At 37.5% G+C, this 18,840-nt stretch overlaps 1 protein-coding gene across 1 annotated transcript in view; it reads right to left on the reverse strand.

Annotated features, from left to right (window-relative positions):
- The window catches only part of ABCC8 (ATP binding cassette subfamily C member 8), a 67,341-nt gene that overhangs the window by 39,096 nt on the left and 9,405 nt on the right, over window positions 1-18,840 (reverse strand). The window contains exons 5-12 of the mRNA XM_085224240.1: window positions 17,837-18,079; window positions 16,831-17,019; window positions 10,050-10,214; window positions 8,223-8,378; window positions 5,266-5,400; window positions 3,667-3,829; window positions 2,020-2,060; window positions 1,558-1,703 (exon numbers count right to left, since the gene is read on the reverse strand). Of these exons, the coding sequence (XP_085080366.1) occupies window positions 1,558-1,703; window positions 2,020-2,060; window positions 3,667-3,829; window positions 5,266-5,400; window positions 8,223-8,378; window positions 10,050-10,214; window positions 16,831-17,019; window positions 17,837-18,079 (1,238 nt within the window). The remainder of the gene's footprint in view (window positions 1-1,557; window positions 1,704-2,019; window positions 2,061-3,666; window positions 3,830-5,265; window positions 5,401-8,222; window positions 8,379-10,049; window positions 10,215-16,830; window positions 17,020-17,836; window positions 18,080-18,840) is intronic.

The raw sequence follows: 18,840 nt of genomic DNA on the forward strand, positions 1-18,840 counted from the left end.
ACATTACTTGTGCTCAATCAGTACAAAAACAGCTTTCTAGCATCTGTTGTACCATGATATTTAAGTAAGCATGTGTTTGTGTTTGTATGGGCTGAAAATATCTGGCATTTGCTTCCAAGGAACTGCAGTGATTGTTGGGGAATGCAGAAGTCACATCCAGAGCAGCACCAGTAGCACTAGTGAGCAACGCACTCTGTAGCACTAAGTGAACCACTAAGACAAAGACAGCCAGGAAAACAGGCTTCCTGTCTACTTTGTTGCACAATTTTAACTGGGGACTCCTGCCTGCACTGTAAATGGCAGGGCAATACCCTGCCAACAAAAAGATAACTAAAGAATCACTCATGAACTTGGCTAGCGGTTGATACTTGCTGACACTAATCATTTTAGCACTGATTTGTGGCATTACCAGGCACAGAACTCATTGACAAAAAAAAAAATAAATCCTTCCACAAATCAAAATAAATGACCATTACCAGCATGAGTCCCCAGATACTTAGCTGGCTGCACTCTTAGCATGACAATTTGCCACAGCTCAAGGGGCTACCACTGTGCCTGCAAAACATTTCAGGCCAGCTGCTGATGCTCTCAGATTTCACACTTGTTAAGGGAGTGGAGACAGCTGTGACTTCACACAGTCAGGGAATTTCTCAACAGTGAGGGGAACCTCACCTTCCTGCTGTAGTCTCCTTTCCATCTCCAAAGTGGCACAAAAACAATTAAGCTAGAGCTGGTATCCACTATCTGTCCAATACTTGAGGCAAGATTTTAGACAGCTATATTTGAGATCACAAAAGAGTGTAATAAAGTAAGAAGCCCAAACTGTCCTTCACTGACTATGATAAGTATTAGGAGTTGGGATTTTTGTTGTTTCAAACACAAAGCTGCTGATAATCAAAGAAAAACTAGTAAACACCTTTTACTGAGAAAAGGACTCAAGTACTGGTTATTATTTCAGGTGTTGAATGCTAAAGCTAATGTGTTCATAAGAGAGTTAAAATTCATCCAGTCTAGAGTAGACGTTCTGTCATTTGCTTACTCCCACACCTAATATTGCCATTTTTCTGTCCACAGTGTTATAGTTTGACTTTGTTTGCTTGTTTTAAGTGCAACTCTCTAGTAACAGGCCAACATGCAGAGGTGGTGGGAGAGCAAAGCCTAAGTGACACACACTGAAACACATGCTCTCCTGTGATCATCTTCTACACACTTCATGTAGGAGGAATCAATTGGATGGTTGACAGAACCACACTCTCAGTAAGTTTACACCTCCTTTCTTGTGACCACATGTATGTCACATGTGGTATCAACACAGCTCAGCCCATTTTATACAATAAATTAGTAATGGCAGACCACAAAACATTGTTTCTGACAATTGTACCAGTGAGGAACTTGGCCTGCATGCTACAGCCGAGGGCATTATGCAAGGCACAAGGTAAGGAAGCAACTTAGAGTGATCACTGATAAATAATCACAGTGTTATTTCTAAAATTACAATTGCAAAATGAGCTGTAGTCCAAGAAGTGGAAGCAAAGGTATTCATTTTACAGTTCTTACCTTACTAATGCTTTGACAGTGGATCTAACCACACTAGAGAGCAGGAACAATGGAGACACAAGAATGTGAAATAGGGAGAGGGAGGCAAATGCCACAGATGGAGAGAAGTCAGCCTTTCTTGTCAGATGAGCATGGACCACAAATGTCTACAAAGATATGGACATGATCATCAGTATTTAGTCATAAAGAAGGAAAAAGCACAAAGACTTCAAATTCCACAAGCATTCTGTTTACTATCTCTTACTTAAGAACCATTATTTATATCCTCTTAACAGTTTGGAGGAGTGCTGCATATTCCTTGTTGCCTCTGGACGCAGACGTAAAGTGAACATCTTTCATTCTCTCCCAGTGGAAATGCAAATATGTGTCAGGTTTGCATCTTTTCCTTTTTCCTCATCTCTACGTCACTGATACTTGTAAATGTGGTTGCAATTAACATTACTTAGAGAAGTCTATACTTACTATAAGCACAGCTGCAATTGGTATTGCTGCATTCATAAAGACTGTGAAGGAAAACATGTAGAAATGTTTAGACAATTTCCATTCAGACAAGGTAAATGTTAAAATACTACTAGCAGCTTTATAATGATATTTTCCATGTTTGAAATAGGAAAAATACACAATTACCCATGCACAGAATTCTTCTAAATACCTTCAGTTTATTTCTCCAGTTACCACAAAACTAATCTCTACAGTTACTCAGAACCCAGCAGTGCAATCTAGATGAGATGAGCAATCTATGGATTTTAAAGCGCACTCAGCTCACATACAGTTCAGGCATGGGGCACCTGCAGGAAGACCGAGCTGGTTATGAGGTCTGGCAAGCAGCTTGAGTGCTTCACACTGCAAGGAAGGGAGTTCCAGAAGAGACTGTGCAGGTCATGCCACTGGGGCTGCCATGGAGGCTGGCTACTTCAGATGGGAACCTGCACAAGACCTCATGCTTCCAACAAATGCTACAGAAAGTTGAACTAGGTGGATTATGCCATTTGGTTAGGCATAATGACTGGTTTTGTCAGGCTTCCTACTTTGATTATGAATATCCTCAGGAGATTGATAGACGTTCTAATAGTATCCAAGCATGGTAGAGCTTTGATTTCAGATGGGCCTTGAATTACTAAAATGTGAAGAATGAACCTGTTCTTCCCTGTCCTGTAACAGCATTTGTCTCAGTGCCCTTGATTCTCTTACTATGAATACTCACATATCATAGCATTTACAGTTTATTTAACAGATGAAGAGGGAGAAGCAAGCAAATAACATTTGTGTACAGGAGTCTTTTTTAGATGGGGCAGGAATACGGGTTAGCAATGTAATAATAACCATCCATTCATGTTTCATGTTGAAACGCAAACTCTCCTACAAGCACAGAGAGCTCAGGATCCCCAGGGAGAAAATCTGGTCTTCTATGTCAACGAAAATCTCAATATCAGCAGAATTCAGTGAGATCGAGATCTTGCCCTCTTACTCACACGATCACTTGGCAGAGAAATCAGACCACTGCACATCTTTTGGGCAAATGTAAGCAAATGATACTAACTAGACTGGAAGTTATTTTCCCAAGTAATTATTTCTCCTTCATTAGTCTAGAAGGTATTAGTACAGGTAGCTTGTAGCCTTTGAATACTTCCTGCTGAAGTTTCCAATTCATTAATATCTCGCAGATTATATGAATAATGTTCTTCAGCATGACTTGACTGCCTGTTAGAGCTTCAATGCAAAGGCATTTTCTATCACAAGATACACTGGATTGTGCAGGAGAGAATAAAAAAAGATAAACATCAACAAAGGCTTCTATCTGAATGTTATATTATAGGAAAGAATAGTGCTGGCTTGAGCTAGCCTGTGAAATGCTTCTCCCTTAAAAGCTCTTTAGAAAAGCTAATGCTATGAAGCTTTGATTTGACTTTCTATTTTAGGCTTATTTCCTGTACAGGCAAAATTCTACTTAAAGAAGTGGAACATCTGTCTAAATAGAAAGTGAGGAGTAATGGGATCAGAGCCTAAAGCAACCAAAACGATCTCAACAGAGAAACGGTAAACTCATTAACAGCTAATAATGCAGTTGTCCTTTAGCTGAATAGTGGATAAAGAATGAAAAAGACTTACTAGATATGGAGGTATAAAGGGCAAAAGACTTGAGGCTAGTCATTTCTTTTTGTCTGGTTTCCTCCACACTGCTGTGAAAGATGTGTTCCCAAGCATAGAGTTTAAGGAGCTTAATGCCTCGAAGCATCTCATTTGTCTTCTTCAGTCTCTCATTGGAGTACTCCTGCAACATTGGCATACACATTTACTTCAAGAGCATAATTAAAGCACCTTAATTAAACATAAGGACCACAAAAATTGTATGCAGCCTCTTGTAATTAGTCAAGCATTCTCTACTATTTGCTATATGTGTGGACACACTCTATTTATTTGGATGTTCTGCTGTTCTTCGCAAAGATTCCTACAGTGAAAAGGTGAGAGCTTGAATGAAAAACCAACTGGCTTGTACTCCTAGTTCACATACCTTGTTCTGAAAATTTTACTCTTCTGAAAGCTTTCTGATTACTTGCACCCTCTCATGACTTCATCTGCCAAGCACACTGGCTGGGTTTTCAACAGGCACTCTGAATGCGTACAGAGGAGATCAGAACAAGCAGACAAGCTAGAACTGGGCACACTGCACTGCCAAATCAGCATGAAGTGGAAACAATGGTGCCAGGCTTCAAAGCAGCCAGGCTGCATTAGGAAGAAGCTGTGTTTCTGTAGGGAGCCTTGACTCTGAGCAGGGCTGCTTGGCTTTGGCGCTACAGTGCACTGTAATTACTCTGCTTCCAGTTTTCAGGCAGGCTCAATGATCTTTGTGCTGCACTTCACTGCACAGTACAGACAATCCACTCACAACATATTCTACTCCCATCTGCAGAAACTTCTAGGCAATGCTGACTCTCTGCTTGGATGATACAGGGATGAATGCTGTCTACATTACTAGAAAGGTATATACTGTTGATGCATTACTTTCCTCACAGGAAGGCACACAAGTTTCTCATTACACATGATTTGATTCAGAAGGGATTTCAACAACCACATCCTGCTGTCCAGCATCATTACAGGTTCATAAGCTTCCTTGGCATTGCAACAGTTGTCAAACATGGGGAAAATGTTCAGAACAAGGTGGACAAGACAACTTTCTCAGCAGTGACACAAGCAATTCAGGCAAGGTAGGAACCAAGACACAACTCATGACTTAGCAGATCTCAAAGTTCCCCAGCTGAGGAACAGCTGTGGGAGATAGGCCTCAGGAGTTAAATAAGTTACATCCATAGATTTCCACATCCATTTCATCCTGAGGTTGAATACAGCTTTCCTACCTTCTTGGACAGATTGTCCTGCATGATTTATTTATTTAGACATCATCTGGCTGCACACGGTCATTTCAGCCAATGGTCACTGATCACTTATATTTGCAAGACAGAAAGATCTTAATTTTTTTCCTGTTAAGGAAAGATGTACTGGCTGAAAAATACAAACCTAAAGACAAATTGCATCTTTACTGCTTGTCAATTTTTCATATTCTTGCATTTCATATTCTTGAACATTGCACGGTGTTTGAGAATCAGTTTTTGGTTAATTTCACATTATTAGCTTTGTAATTCAAAAAACAGGCCAATGATAAAGATCACTGGTGATATTAAGATCATATGCAAGTGTGAGGACACTTACCAATGTGCTTCTCTGGGCCTGCGAGAGTTTTGTTGCTACAAAGTACTGAACAGGTGCAAGTACTATGATTACTGCTGCTCCAATTAAGGCACTGATTCCTAGAAGGTAGTAAAGGAGAAGAACTCCTACAATTATCTATTGGGAGAAAAGAAAGTGAGTGAAAGACTTGGGTTGACTTCATTTGGGGTACATTCCACAAAAAAATCAATCACTGGATAAACAGGCAGCACACTCAAGCCACCAGCACTGCAGCCAGTCCTACCCCCAGACATCCTACATCCTGCATCAGTCAAAATATTCTGTCGAAGGATCAAATATGCCTAGAATAGTCCTCCCCAGCTTGAGGATTCTGTGACTTTAATCAAACACTGCAAAACAATTAGAAAACTCCAGGTAGCTACATCCTTTAACTTTTCACGGACCCTCCACGATGAATAGTAGAAAAAGATGTACAGATTTGTATATCCTTTCTAACAACTTTCACAGCTACTTAAAATATTTTTTATTTAAAAATAAGAACATTAAAATATTTAAATAAGATACAAAAGTTATTTTAAAATGCTCCTAAGTAAAACATCAAGCTATTTCCCTTCCCTACTAAATATTCTCAGCTGACCAGATGACTCAGCATCTTCCTTTGACGTTTAAGCCTTTTTACACCCAGGGAAGAATCTGCCTTTTCCAACATGAGTGGAACTCACTAATCTACAACACATGAGAATTCTACAGAAAAGGAATAATTCTTTGCTTACTATAGAAACTAAAATGCAATACCATCAAAATGCAACTGATATTTGCATATCAGTTAACTGCCTTCAGTGTTTATGACATTATTGCTGAGGAGTACCCAAATAAGTAACATCATAGTCATATTAGTTAGAATCCCCAATTCAGATAAATAAACTGTTAAAAAAAGGTTAAGGAAAAAAAGTTATCCTCAGATAAATAAGGATTCGGAGAGTCTTGTTCTCTGGAAAGAGATGCACAAGCTGCTCATATTAATTATCACTATTCTAATGTCTGACTCCTGAATGATCTAAAGCACTGACACTCTATTATATAAAATATGGTAATAGCTAATAAATTAGTCAGATCATAAGACACAGTAATAGAAATTTAATTGAATCCATCATTACCTTTAATTAAAAATAATAATTTGGAAATTTCCATAAAGCATAATCTACAACTCCTACAATATTTGCATACTCATATAACCCACATGGAAACACATCATTCCAGAGTTCAGCAGTCATAAGCCAATCATTTCCCATATATATTCATGTCAAATGGGTGCTTCCATGAAGAAAAACTGTACATACTTCACCCACTTCCGTATCAACACTTCAACAACTGAACAACAATTCAAGGTCACAGAGAATAAGTAAGTTTTTCTTAGCAATCTTTTGATGCCTATCTGCAGATGAACTAAATGCAAATCTTAAAATGAGTCACAGTGTGAGCAAGTAATCTGCCTCTAAGTGTAGTTAGGGATTTCATGAGGGTATGAAACCAACAAACTCATGCAAGGACCTGTATAGGATAGTCCTGGAAGAGCTCCCCTCCGCAACATGAATTGTCTTTAGAGATCAAGATATTAATTCCCAACTGATTCTCCACAGGCAGACAACTAGGGACTCAAGTTACAAGAAAGCATTGAATAGCATACGGTCAATAGACACTCAAAAATACGAAGTCTACATAGAAGAGTGACTTCTTGATTTACTGCTACCCCATCACTGGCTGACTGTCAAGGTCACTGTGGGATACATTAGTTCTAGAAACAGAAGCTCAGCTTCTCACAAACAAGGAGAAAGCTTCTGTAGCTACTGGATCCAGAGGGAGTTGTTAGCTCGATTTATTTTTCTCTAACTTGGCCACTGAAAGGGTCAATCTTTGCAATAAGATTTATACGTTTTCAATAGATTAAACATGACCCCAGTTCAATCTTTTCTTTTATACCAAAAAGAGAGGACTATATATTTATCATGTGTGGAACAAAATATATTCTCAATAGAAGTACATGGATAGAAGTACCTGAAAAGTTCTGAAATCTGTAAATGTTAATGCAAGTGCTTCCAGACTTGTCACACACACTATGAGGCTGAGAATAAGCAGTAAGTGGTAACATTTGAATTAGCAGAGGACAATATCTGTCAGCTGGGAAAGCTCTCATCAGTAATTCTCAGAAGGTAACAATCATATTTTTTAACAACTGTGTCATGAAATGCTTTGCTTACCTTTCATCAAAATCCCAAATCTCTTATCTGCCAGAGATATACACCATGAACTTGGTGATACCTCTGATTACTTTTAAAAATCAAAGAAATCCTTGGTCTAGTGATTGTATTACTGAAGATATCAAGAACTTTTAAGCAGAAATTTCTTTGTGGGCAGTTTTTAAAGAGACAAGATATCATTTCATTAGTACTATAAACTGTCTCTGCCAATAAACAAAGATATGGAAACTCAGGGTTTTTTAAAATAATCCCAGAGGAATCAAACACGAGTGCTTATAAAATGGAAGGGGGAAAAGCCTTTACAGGGGGCTCCTTTTGCTCCCAGGGTCTGATCAAATCTAGTGAGGGCTTCTTTCAAGTAATAACCATCCTCAAGCCTCTTTTCAATTGCTGCTTCTCGTTCTTGCCTCTTCTGCTGGGATTCAGAAGGTAAATGATTGCAATATACTCCAGTTAACTCCTCTGACGTAATAAACAACAGAATAGCTACTGCACATTATAAATCCTTGTTACAAACGCACAACATACTTGGCAGCAGACAAGATGAGGATCCTAATAAAATCTTAAATACCTACAGTCCTCTCACAGATATGGATTACGATATCTATAACATCTATAGATATTAATAGCTTGAAGACTTTTTTCAAGTTTCAATTTCAAATTCAAAAGCAAACAATCATTACAAATCAATGTACATTAATAACCAAAAGACATGCTTACCTGTACTGGCATAGCCCAAAGGTTAGGGCAGAGGAAAAAGAACCACATCAACTGGTTTGTGTCTATGGCAACCAAATTACAGATCTGGCCTGCAGTCATCTCCCCCATAGACATGTTAGAAGTTGAAAGCTGCATAATCTTATTGTATATTTTTGTCTGGAAGATAGATGAAATATTGTTAGCATACAGAAAAAAGATTTCTAATTCAAATTAAAACACAGGCACCATCCAGCATGTCAAGGAACCAAAATCCTCAGGAACTTGAATATAAACTGTTTAAGTTTTGCCTTTTGTGTTATGATTAAAAATTTTAAGCTAGTATGCTATTGCTAGCCCAGAGGAGGCACAGTGAACAATTAGGTACATAACTGTTGTCTAAATACTCCCTTTTTGCACCCCTGGGGATCATTAAGAGAATGAAACTATATTCCAGGTTTAGAGCTGAGAATATTCTTATATTTTGGCTAGAAAGCCTAGTCCCATAGCAAACATTAACTCACAGGCAGATAATGTAACAGGTCTGATTCTATACTGAATGAGTTACTTTAATATAGAACCAGGCACTATGTATAAACAAATAAAAAGAATCTTATTACACAATAATAAAAGGGCACTTTCACCAGCAGCAGGTAAAAGGCTGCACAATCATGCTTTACAGTCATGAAATTTTACTGATAGATGGCACGTTGACTCAGAAAATGTCTTCTGATCGAGTGCCAACTATCCACCATGAAGCATGAAGTCATACTGGGCATGTGGAACAGGTGTAGATTCATACAGGGGAACAAAGAGACAAAAGCTCTAAAGAAACTAAAAAATTATAGAAAAAAGAATTTATCACTAAATACTGGCTGGGAGAGTGCCATTAGCATTAATTATGCTGCTTCAAATGATGTCTAAAAATTTTCCAGCCTGAATGGTATGACTGTTGGCATTATTTGAGCTTCTGTGTAATATCTGAGTGCACAGAATGAAGATTTTCTTAAACAACATTGATGGGAATGTAACATTACTTTCTTGCAATTCCCCTTTTACTATTTTCTAGTTGCTGCAGTCTGCATATTTTTCAGTCAGTTATCCTGCCTCTGCTTGATATGTTTTATGCCTTGTATGCTTTAAGTTAAGTTTTTATTTCTTCAGGTATTTTCTACCACATTCTAGTAAGAGAAAACCAATAGGTGTAATCCAGAAGTCTGGCATCTGACAACTGCTTCCAAGTGCACAATCAAAAGAGGATTAAATAATTATACTGGTACTGAAAGCATTCACCTACACCAAGACTCTGTGAGGGTCTATGAAGTTCAGTGGACAAACACTGTAACTTAAAGGGTTGGCTTTCAAGATGTCAAAGGACAGATATCAGCCAGTGCAATTGGAAGTATCACACTGTAATATAACTCCTAATTCTCTCACTTACTCGTCCTTCAGGCACAGATTTTTGTATACTATATACAGCTTTAATTTGCTGTTCACAGTTATTCCACTTTACAAGATCTCCATTTTACTGATCTGAAGTTCAGTATTTACAGACTTCACAGCACCTAGTAATTGATGGCACGACCCGTGCTACTTTGGGCATTGTAAATACAATCTATCTTTATGTCCAAAGTATGTTTATATGTACACTACCAAATATAATAAATGGGTATGAAAAATATCATATAGAATAAAAGTAGAATCTCAGTTGAAATTAACAGCAATGGCTACATTCAATTTATTTCACGACAGAATTCTTTCAGTTGCCTTAACTGACCTGAACTACTACAAATATAATATATTTACAAATATATATGTGATTGCATGAAAACAAGCCATATGATTGGCTACCTGTATTGCACCTCTCAAGTTGATTCCCGTTTCAATAGCAACATAGTATGATGCTTGGAGAAACGTCCTTTGCAACAGTAGGGCAAAAAACAAGAGTACAGCCAAAACATATGCATTGGACAGGAACTCTTGAGATGAAATGAAGAAAACACCAAGAATTTTAGTCTAAAAAAAAAAAAAAAAAAAAAAAGTTAAAAAATTAGAAATCAGATGCAATTGTAATTTACTCATCAGTTTTGCATAATTAACAAGCAAGTAACTGTAGTTTATTACTTCGAAACTGCTTACAACCTGACCTGAAACCTCACCATTTAACAGTTCAAGGAGACAGTCATACAATTTGCCAGCTCAGTAAGTTCTATTTAAAAGCAAAGTGACATTCATAGGATTTCTGATATCCTTCCAAAATTCTAGGATGTTCTGAGAAACTCAGTATCATCAACTGCTAAAGAAATGCAATGCCCACTGTCAGACAGGACTAGTTAACACCCTTCAGAAAAACTTGCCACCCTACTTTGACATCTAAGGTTACCAAATGCGAAACTGATCTTCTTCACTTGCTGTAAAACACATCTTTCCAACTCCTGGAAATATGCACATTATCTCAGTTTGTGGTATTTAACAGGTTTGTTCAGCACTAACTTATTTATTTTATTTGTGGTCACTATCTCCTAGGATGTTTGTGAGGTCACTGGAGTGCATTCTGAAGCATGTCTACAATTTACTGGGAAAACAGTGCATTTATTCGACACGTTCAGTGCCACAACTAGTTCAGAGTCAGCTTCATTTTGAGAAACCCCTGAAACTAGAATGTCTCTTCCTTCCTCTTCCTCCTCTTGGTTCCTTCTAAACATTGATTGTTGGCTTACACTACCATTAAAGGCAGAAGAAGGAAGCTGCTTTTTTCTCTTTCCTCCCAGGAGACTTCCTCATCATTTCCATTTCTGCTGCACTCCTCACTGAGCACATTTCTAGTCTAGATGGTTTATGTGCTGTTAAAGCTTTTAAGACTGCTTTAACACTTCATAAACCACATTTCATAAACACTCATTGACTATTACATCTGATTTGTGTCTTGCAGTTAACTCTTTATAAAAATCCCACCTGAGAAATTAACACAGAGGCTAAACCTAGTTTTAAAGTTGTGGTTTTGCAAGATGATGTTGAGCCAGTTGAAAGAGGAGTGCACATCTCTCCACCTTTAATTGCACCAAGGCTGCTCCAAGCTGCATGCTTCTGTAGCTTACTGTGTGCTACTCTGGGATCTTATCGGATCTCCTGCTGAGCCAATTCTCATCAACTAACAAGAAAAGCAGCACAGGAAAAATAACCTGCTAGCTTCCTTTTTATTTTATGGGTCAAGTCAGACCACAGAATGGGCTGATGGGTACCAGAATTAAATCAAAGGGGGGAAAAGAGAGCAGGGTCAACAAGAAATATGAAAGGAGGGGTGAGGCCTTATAGCTATGGCAACCCAACAAGCCACTTCGTTTGCCAAAAGAAGGCAGAGCTTTAGGATACTTTTTCTATCTCTTTCTATTCCATCTTACAACAGCCATGATGGTTCCTGCCATTACTGTATTAAGCACACCATCTATCCCCTTTACACCACTATGGTAATTTATAGTCTTAAAAACAGAAAAAACCATGTTTGCCTTTGCAATAAATAAACCAGTTAATGAACAAAATAGCTTTTGAAAAGATCCTCTGTATTACTCTGTGAGACACGTAAGAACACACCCAGCACATGCTTCCTGACACAGTGCCTTCCACCTTACAGAAGAATATTCCTTCTCAAGAGAGGAAACTAGCCTGATCCACACACACAACAGCCTAACCATCTCATGGGATGTCCAGGAGGTCATCTATTGACACCAAGGAGTCATTCTCCATAAACATCTGATCACTTAAAAATGAATTGTGGTTGACTCTTCAAACACTAACCAAAGTAAACGCCAGTCAAAGGTCTTTTTGTCACTATGCAGCACGCATGTGACTAGATTTCTTCTGCTCTCCCTCTTTACCTGGTTATGTTTTATTTGTTACAAGCTACTAAGATTCTAACCAAGGCTTGGACACAAAGCTAGTAATTACGATTCCATTTTTGTAAGTTGTTGTTGACTCAAATACTCCTTATTCATGTGAGGAGGCTTCTTCACTTTTAAGCAAGTGTACAGTGCAATACCTTACAACAGCATGGAAAACTTCCTTCAGTGTTATTTGAAAGCATCAAATTCCATACTTTGAAAACGGAGAATAAATTCAATAATTTATTTCCAACTCAGCCAGGTGCTTTGTCTTCAACCAGTTTTGAAATGTACTTAAACACTTCTGCAATCTGTGGGAACACTAAACTAAAAATAAGGCATCAGTACTCAGAAAGGCCTTCCAAGAAAGTATTCAAATACACAGAATCTTCCAATTCAAATAAAACGCAGGCAATTACTGGATGTGCTTTCTTCCTTCAATTTGTATCAGATGTAAAACTTTCTGAACAATTACAGTACGTGCCAATAATTATGTTCAGATAGAGACATTTAATTATGGATTTATTTGTGACTTAAATAGATTTTAAGCCATAAATGACTGTCAGTTCCACAGTAATTCAAACAGGCAATAGCAGCATTATATACTACAAAAGGTCTGTGGTGCAGTAAGAGTAACTCTTCCAGATTACTTATAGCCTTACAAGTTTAGCCTTTCAAGTCAGATTAACTTGCCTTTGACTCCTGCAAGATGAAACTGTGAACTGTGAACATAAGTTTTTCATGCTGTAATTTTAAAAAATAAGACAACCTAGGACTTAACGTTAGGTGGAAACTTTAGAAAATGTACCACATTTGGAATATTTTAAGAGCAACTAAGTCTTCTCCTGTGTTATCTGTAAAGCCTTAACAGTGGAAAAGGGAAATTGATAAAGTGGCCAAGTCCATGGTCAATTACATGCTTCCAATTTATTTTCACACTGTTTAATATCTATGCTCCTAAGCATAAGGCACATGTAAGGTGGACAAACTGTACCTAGTACTTATCTGTCCAAGTTCAAGAGCCATCTGTTGTTTCCTGTGCACTGCATGCATTCTCAAAGTAGAATATAACTGCATAAGTCATCATTTTGGGTGAAGAAAGAAAAAAAAGACACATTTGGGATAAACCAGCATCATTTACATTTGTTATGTAAATGTGTGACATGTCTTCAGGCATACCTTAACTTGTAACTGTGACAATATTTCCTCTGAGCTGCCCTTTCACACATCAGCTATAATTTTAGCAGTTCTTCTCCATAATTTCTTTTTAATTGAACAAAGGCTCACCCAGGGTGAAAGTCATATCCAACATAACAACATACATGTTTGCAATACGGAAAGATTATGATTGTCAAAGGCATCCCTTTCTCTTTGCTGTCATGTTAGTGTTATCACAGCCACAAAGATGGCAGATTATGGTGTATTATACCAAAGGCATGACAAAGGCAGTACAGTTTTAATGCTGACCTACATATACTTCTAATTACTGCAGCTAATACTACTTTTTCATTTTAAAAAATTTTTTTACACGAATACATTTTGTCAAATCATACTTTCCTAGCAAAGAGATTTTGACTTAGTGTTGATTCACATTAAAACATCAGGTAATAGGTAAGCAGGGAGGAAAAGAGAAATTAAAGTTCTCATTTTTTTATTCCAGTACATAAGTTGAGAGAAAAAGAGGATGTACACATACACACACACACACATATACATATAAAAACATCACACACAGAGACATTTTTCACCAAGATAAGCACAGTCTCACATGCATCATCAGGCTGTGATGATTTACAGTCACTGAGCACCTATGTGACTAAACTACAGTAATTGTCTAAGCACACTCACAAGCCTCTGGGAAGTGTAAGGAAATAACTGAACAACTACTGAACCTTTTGAATGTATGGCAAATAATTTTGAGAAACTAATAGATAGAACTAATTATGTGTTTTGTTCTAAAAAAAATGGTTCTGGAGACATTCAGTATCCCACCTTCCTGATAACTTCAGGATAATATAATTTCTGAAGTACTAGCAGGCACAGTCCAGAGGAAGGCCAAGCAAAAGGCACCTGTTCCAAATATTTACAGTCCCTTGACTAAAATAGTCTTAAATGTCAATACTGGGCCTTTTCTTACACTGAGTCTTATACCTTCTTTTTAAATAATGATTCTGTAGATTTGATGTATCATTTCAATTTATTATGTCAACAAATATTCCTAATAGCAGAAATACCAAGCCTAATGCTGCAAAACAAAAGACACTAACAGCAAAACATAAAGGTTATTGTTCTGACAGTCTCTTCTTTGGTGTGAAGTGCTTAACACTCCGACCAATTCATGTCACGAGAACGTTCCAGGGGTGGCCATAAATATTGATACTGGAGTTATAAATAAACACGAAGAATGTGACAGAATTTAAGATGCTGTCGTGTCTAACTGTAGCACAAACTAAAGCAGTTAATACTGCCTGTGACACCCACGTGACCTCAGAGCTCCAGCTCCGTGGCAGTTTTCATTTGTCACAAAGGACCTGAAGGACAGAGCAAATGTATCTTAAGACTTATCTCTCTGCCTTCAGTTTCAAGACAGAACCTCTGTTTGAAAGATACAAGTTTGCTACAATACCTCCCGAGTCTACACTATTTCAAGTGAAGAAAAGTTAGGTTAAGTGATGGCTAAGTAGATGCTCCCCACTGCACTCACAGCTTACTTTGCTTGTCTGATTCTGTCCAACTGTATGGAAATTCTTCCAAATCCATCAAATGCAGCAGCACATCAGATATAAGCAATTGTTCCCAGTAGCTTTACTTTCATAACACGGTGTTTTAAAAGGTTTATTCCTACAGCTATGAAGCTCTCAGGAGCAAATAATTTAAAAGGCATGGTTCTCTATTCTGATTCTTTACAAGTAAAGATATAATATCCCTAGCTGTAGAGCAGGTGTAGATTTTCCAGACTAGATGCAGCTGACTAGGAATGTGCATATATATATGTAAGAGATTTCCCTGAACACATCAGTCTATTTACAAACAGTTCAAATAGAAAAGCCTAGTATATTTTAAAAAGGTAGTTCATCTTATTCAGAGAAAGCAGTTTTCAGTTAGAAAAGTCATTAGGCTCTTAACAGAAAAACATTATAAATCAGGCTGAAACAGAAGAAAAAGCCTTGGTGGAGTCTTTTAATCAAAGGTAAAATGAACTCTTAATGGTCACTCATGGACTATCACCATCAGTGAACACTGCTGCTATGTGATCCCCCAGTGGTATACATTACAACCACGAGGCCACACTTAGCCAGACGTGGTGAAAATATCAAAGCTGGAGACGCTCCACTAGGAGCCTATCTACCAGACTTGAGCATTTTACCAGGGGAGTACTAGCTGGCATTTCAGTAGGAAAATTAAACAGGATAACCTGTAGATATTTGGTATAATTTCAGCTGAGACAGTTAAGTGTTCCAAATTATCAAGAAGCACCTTAAAAGCTTCCATCGCACTTTGCCACAACACACCCTCTATAGTCTTAGTTTTTTAATTTCCTGCTTTGACTGGTTTTCACTGAATCTGTTTGGTATAGAAAACTCTCCAAATATTAGAACAAAGATTGCAACTTGTATAAATAATTCATTTCTGCTTGAGGCTTTTTTTTTCTGAAAAGCATTCAATGTATTTCAATATTTACAATGGTCCTAATCCAAAGCCTACTTGAGTGAATGAGTATATTTCCAGCAGTGTCAATAGACTTCAGAAATCAATCTTTTACCAAACAATAAAGGAGATGAAAAAAAAAAAAAAAAGTTATTTCTCATAAAAATGAGGACTGAGTAACCCTACCTTACGAAAAAACACTTCCTTATATTTTTCTTTTTTTTTTTTTTTTTTAATATGTATAAATCAAGAAGTTTCTTCTTGGGGATCATTCAATTAAATAGCATCTCTAAAAACTTTGCTTCAGTTGATCTTTCTAAACAGATACCTCTAGAGCCATTAGCAGAGATTATTTTTCACAGCTATACCATTTGGTATTTTATCATGATGCCAAAGGCACACTTTAATCCTCCTAGACTTGGAAACGAAAAGCCATTTGGAAATAAAAACATCCTTTTGCCTTTCCAAAAGCACTTAATCACATACTTGGTTCAATCTCTGTAACAACTGTACCAAAAATACTGACAGTATTAGCAAGATTCTGAGTGTTTCACCATTATCTGGAACGAGATTATCTTCCCAAATGCAAGCCTGATGAAAAATATATAGGTAACATTCATGTTCACCATCCAGGTATAAATGTAATTAGCCATTACATACATACTAGCACTTCTAGCATTCAGAAATACATTGCAGTCACCCTCTTCACTAGGAATCAATAATATACAGTTTTAGCACTACTTTTTTTATTCCTGTTCTTATGACATTTTTACAGTGTGGTGGTTTCACACATAGACAGCTGATCTCCACCACACTGCTCTCACTCTCTCTCCTCAAAAGAACAGAAGAGAAAATACCTTGAAAAAAAGGTTCATGGGTTGAGATAAGGAACATTTTAACATAAGGAGAAAAAAAAAAGGAAAAGCTGTGTGGAAGTAAAATGAGAGAACTATTACACTTGATGCTGTGCCAGCATTGCTCAGGAAAAATCACTGGTACAATATGAATGCTATGAATGTTCTAGCTACAAGTGCAAAACACAGCACTACATGGGCTACTGTGGGGAAAGTTAACCCCTTCCCAGCCAGAGCCAGTACAGACAGTACCTGTGGGCGGATGGTGTTATTTCCTTTTCCAACATTGTGAACAATCCCAGAGATGCAGAGAGGACCAGCGAAGCCAAGCAAGTCAGCCAGAATACGGAATGTGCTACTGAGAAGTAAGGGTCTCCCAAAAGCACAGCAGAGAGCACGCCAAATTGACCCGGATCCCTGTGGAGAAGATGGTCTTTTGTTCTGTTCAGAATATGAAAAGAAAATCTAGGATTATATAATTGTATTCATTTGCAATACATTATTTTCCCCCTGCTTTAATTCACTGACAATCGGCTGCAATCCTTGAACTAGAAAAGCACAGAAATCACAATTTCTGAGGCTTTCTACAAAGCCTGAATTTGTACTCTTCTCCACTTCATCAAAAGAAACTATTATTTCTTTCCTGTCCTTAACAGGTATCAAGTAACTGATGTTTGTGTCTTGCCACAAGAGTAGGAAAAAAAGAGAGGGAACTGACAGGTTTTGTTTTCCTGTGAACACAGAGAATGAAAAGCTTACACTCTTCTAGATAGGCTGCAAAAGACATTTCTGAATACACTTGGTTCCCAATAGGGAGCCAAGCAGAATCTGAGCTAAGGTAGTTTTGGCCCTAAATTCTCTTACAGACAAACCGTAGCTCAAACAACATCATAGAACAGTTCTATGAGACCTCATTAATACTGACTCTGTTATTGAATGGCTTCAAGGTTTTATTAGGAATAATGCTAATGGTGTTTTAGAGAGTACAGTCAGTAATTACTTTCTGCATTGTAATAGAGGCCATATGGATTTTACATGCATTTAACTAGTAATGTGTTTGATCTGCATACTTATTTAGAGAAATTTTGTTATTTGTACAAGCTATAACCGAGTGACATTTCTGTATAGAGAAACCTATATTAATGGATACTTCATTAGTATGACTGTTCACATAGTTTTATATCACAGTCACAGCATAAAAAGCAATGAAAAATGTCAACAGTGAGAAAGTTGACTGACAATTCTATGTTTTGCATACCTTCTGTGCTTCAAAAGCCTCATTAAGACGAATGTAATTGGTCAGAGCTCTCATGGCAATGGGAAGCTTGCCTATGGTTTTCAAGTCTATTGGCTTTTTATGGGCAGTCTTGATGAACGTGTTCATCCACCAATATGTTCCTTTGGATAACAGGTTCACAAACGGCTGCAGGAATCGAACACCAAGGTCCTGGAGATCCTCAGGAGGTTTAACTTCTTTAGGAGTTTTGAAGAAAACATATCTCTGAAATTCAAAAAAATCCCCCAAAAGAATCACACTCATATAGAAAATACAAGTCTGCAAGGAACATGTAAGAGATAAGGACACAGCAGATCATCAGTGAATCAAAAGTACTCATGGAATTTAGGCATTCAAATTCAAACAATATAGCAATCCAGGTACCTCCGGTACCGTGGGAATATTAGAAGCATCTAGCCCAGAAATATATTACCCTAAACATTCAGCATCATTTTCTTTAAGAGGCACAACTTGTATACTTGAAGAAAAACACAATAGTGCAGTAGTGGTTCATTTTCTATACCACAGTGCCTCACCTTTAGCTAGTTCAAAACACACAGTGACCTCAGCTGTCCTGAGTCCAAAAAACCACTGTACTACAGTGCATATGGCCCTAACAAATGCTTTCATTGACTTAAATGCTGAAAGAGCAAAGGAAAACTCCTAAGAATAAGGGAAAATTCCTAATTATTTCCTATTATTTCTTATTTCCTATTGTCAAGATAAAACTTCTTCAGACACTGTTTTTTTTCAAAAATGAAACATCTCTCAAAAATACACTTCTTTCTTAGAAGTTCTCAGTCACATGCTTCACTCCACTTCTACTATCTCTGTATGTAAATCACACCAGTATTAGTAGGATTTCTGGATATACTTCACTGGTATATTTTCTCCAGCTATAGCTGGAGAAATAATTCATGTATCCTAAGGCTGGAGCACCTCTCCTATGAAGATGGGCTGAAGGAACTGGGCTTGTCTAGCCTGGA

The sequence above is a fragment of the Meleagris gallopavo genome, chromosome 5, assembly GCF_905368555.1.
Source record: "Meleagris gallopavo chromosome 5, MGAL_WU_HG_1.1, whole genome shotgun sequence".
Taxonomy (NCBI): Eukaryota; Metazoa; Chordata; class Aves; order Galliformes; family Phasianidae; genus Meleagris; species Meleagris gallopavo.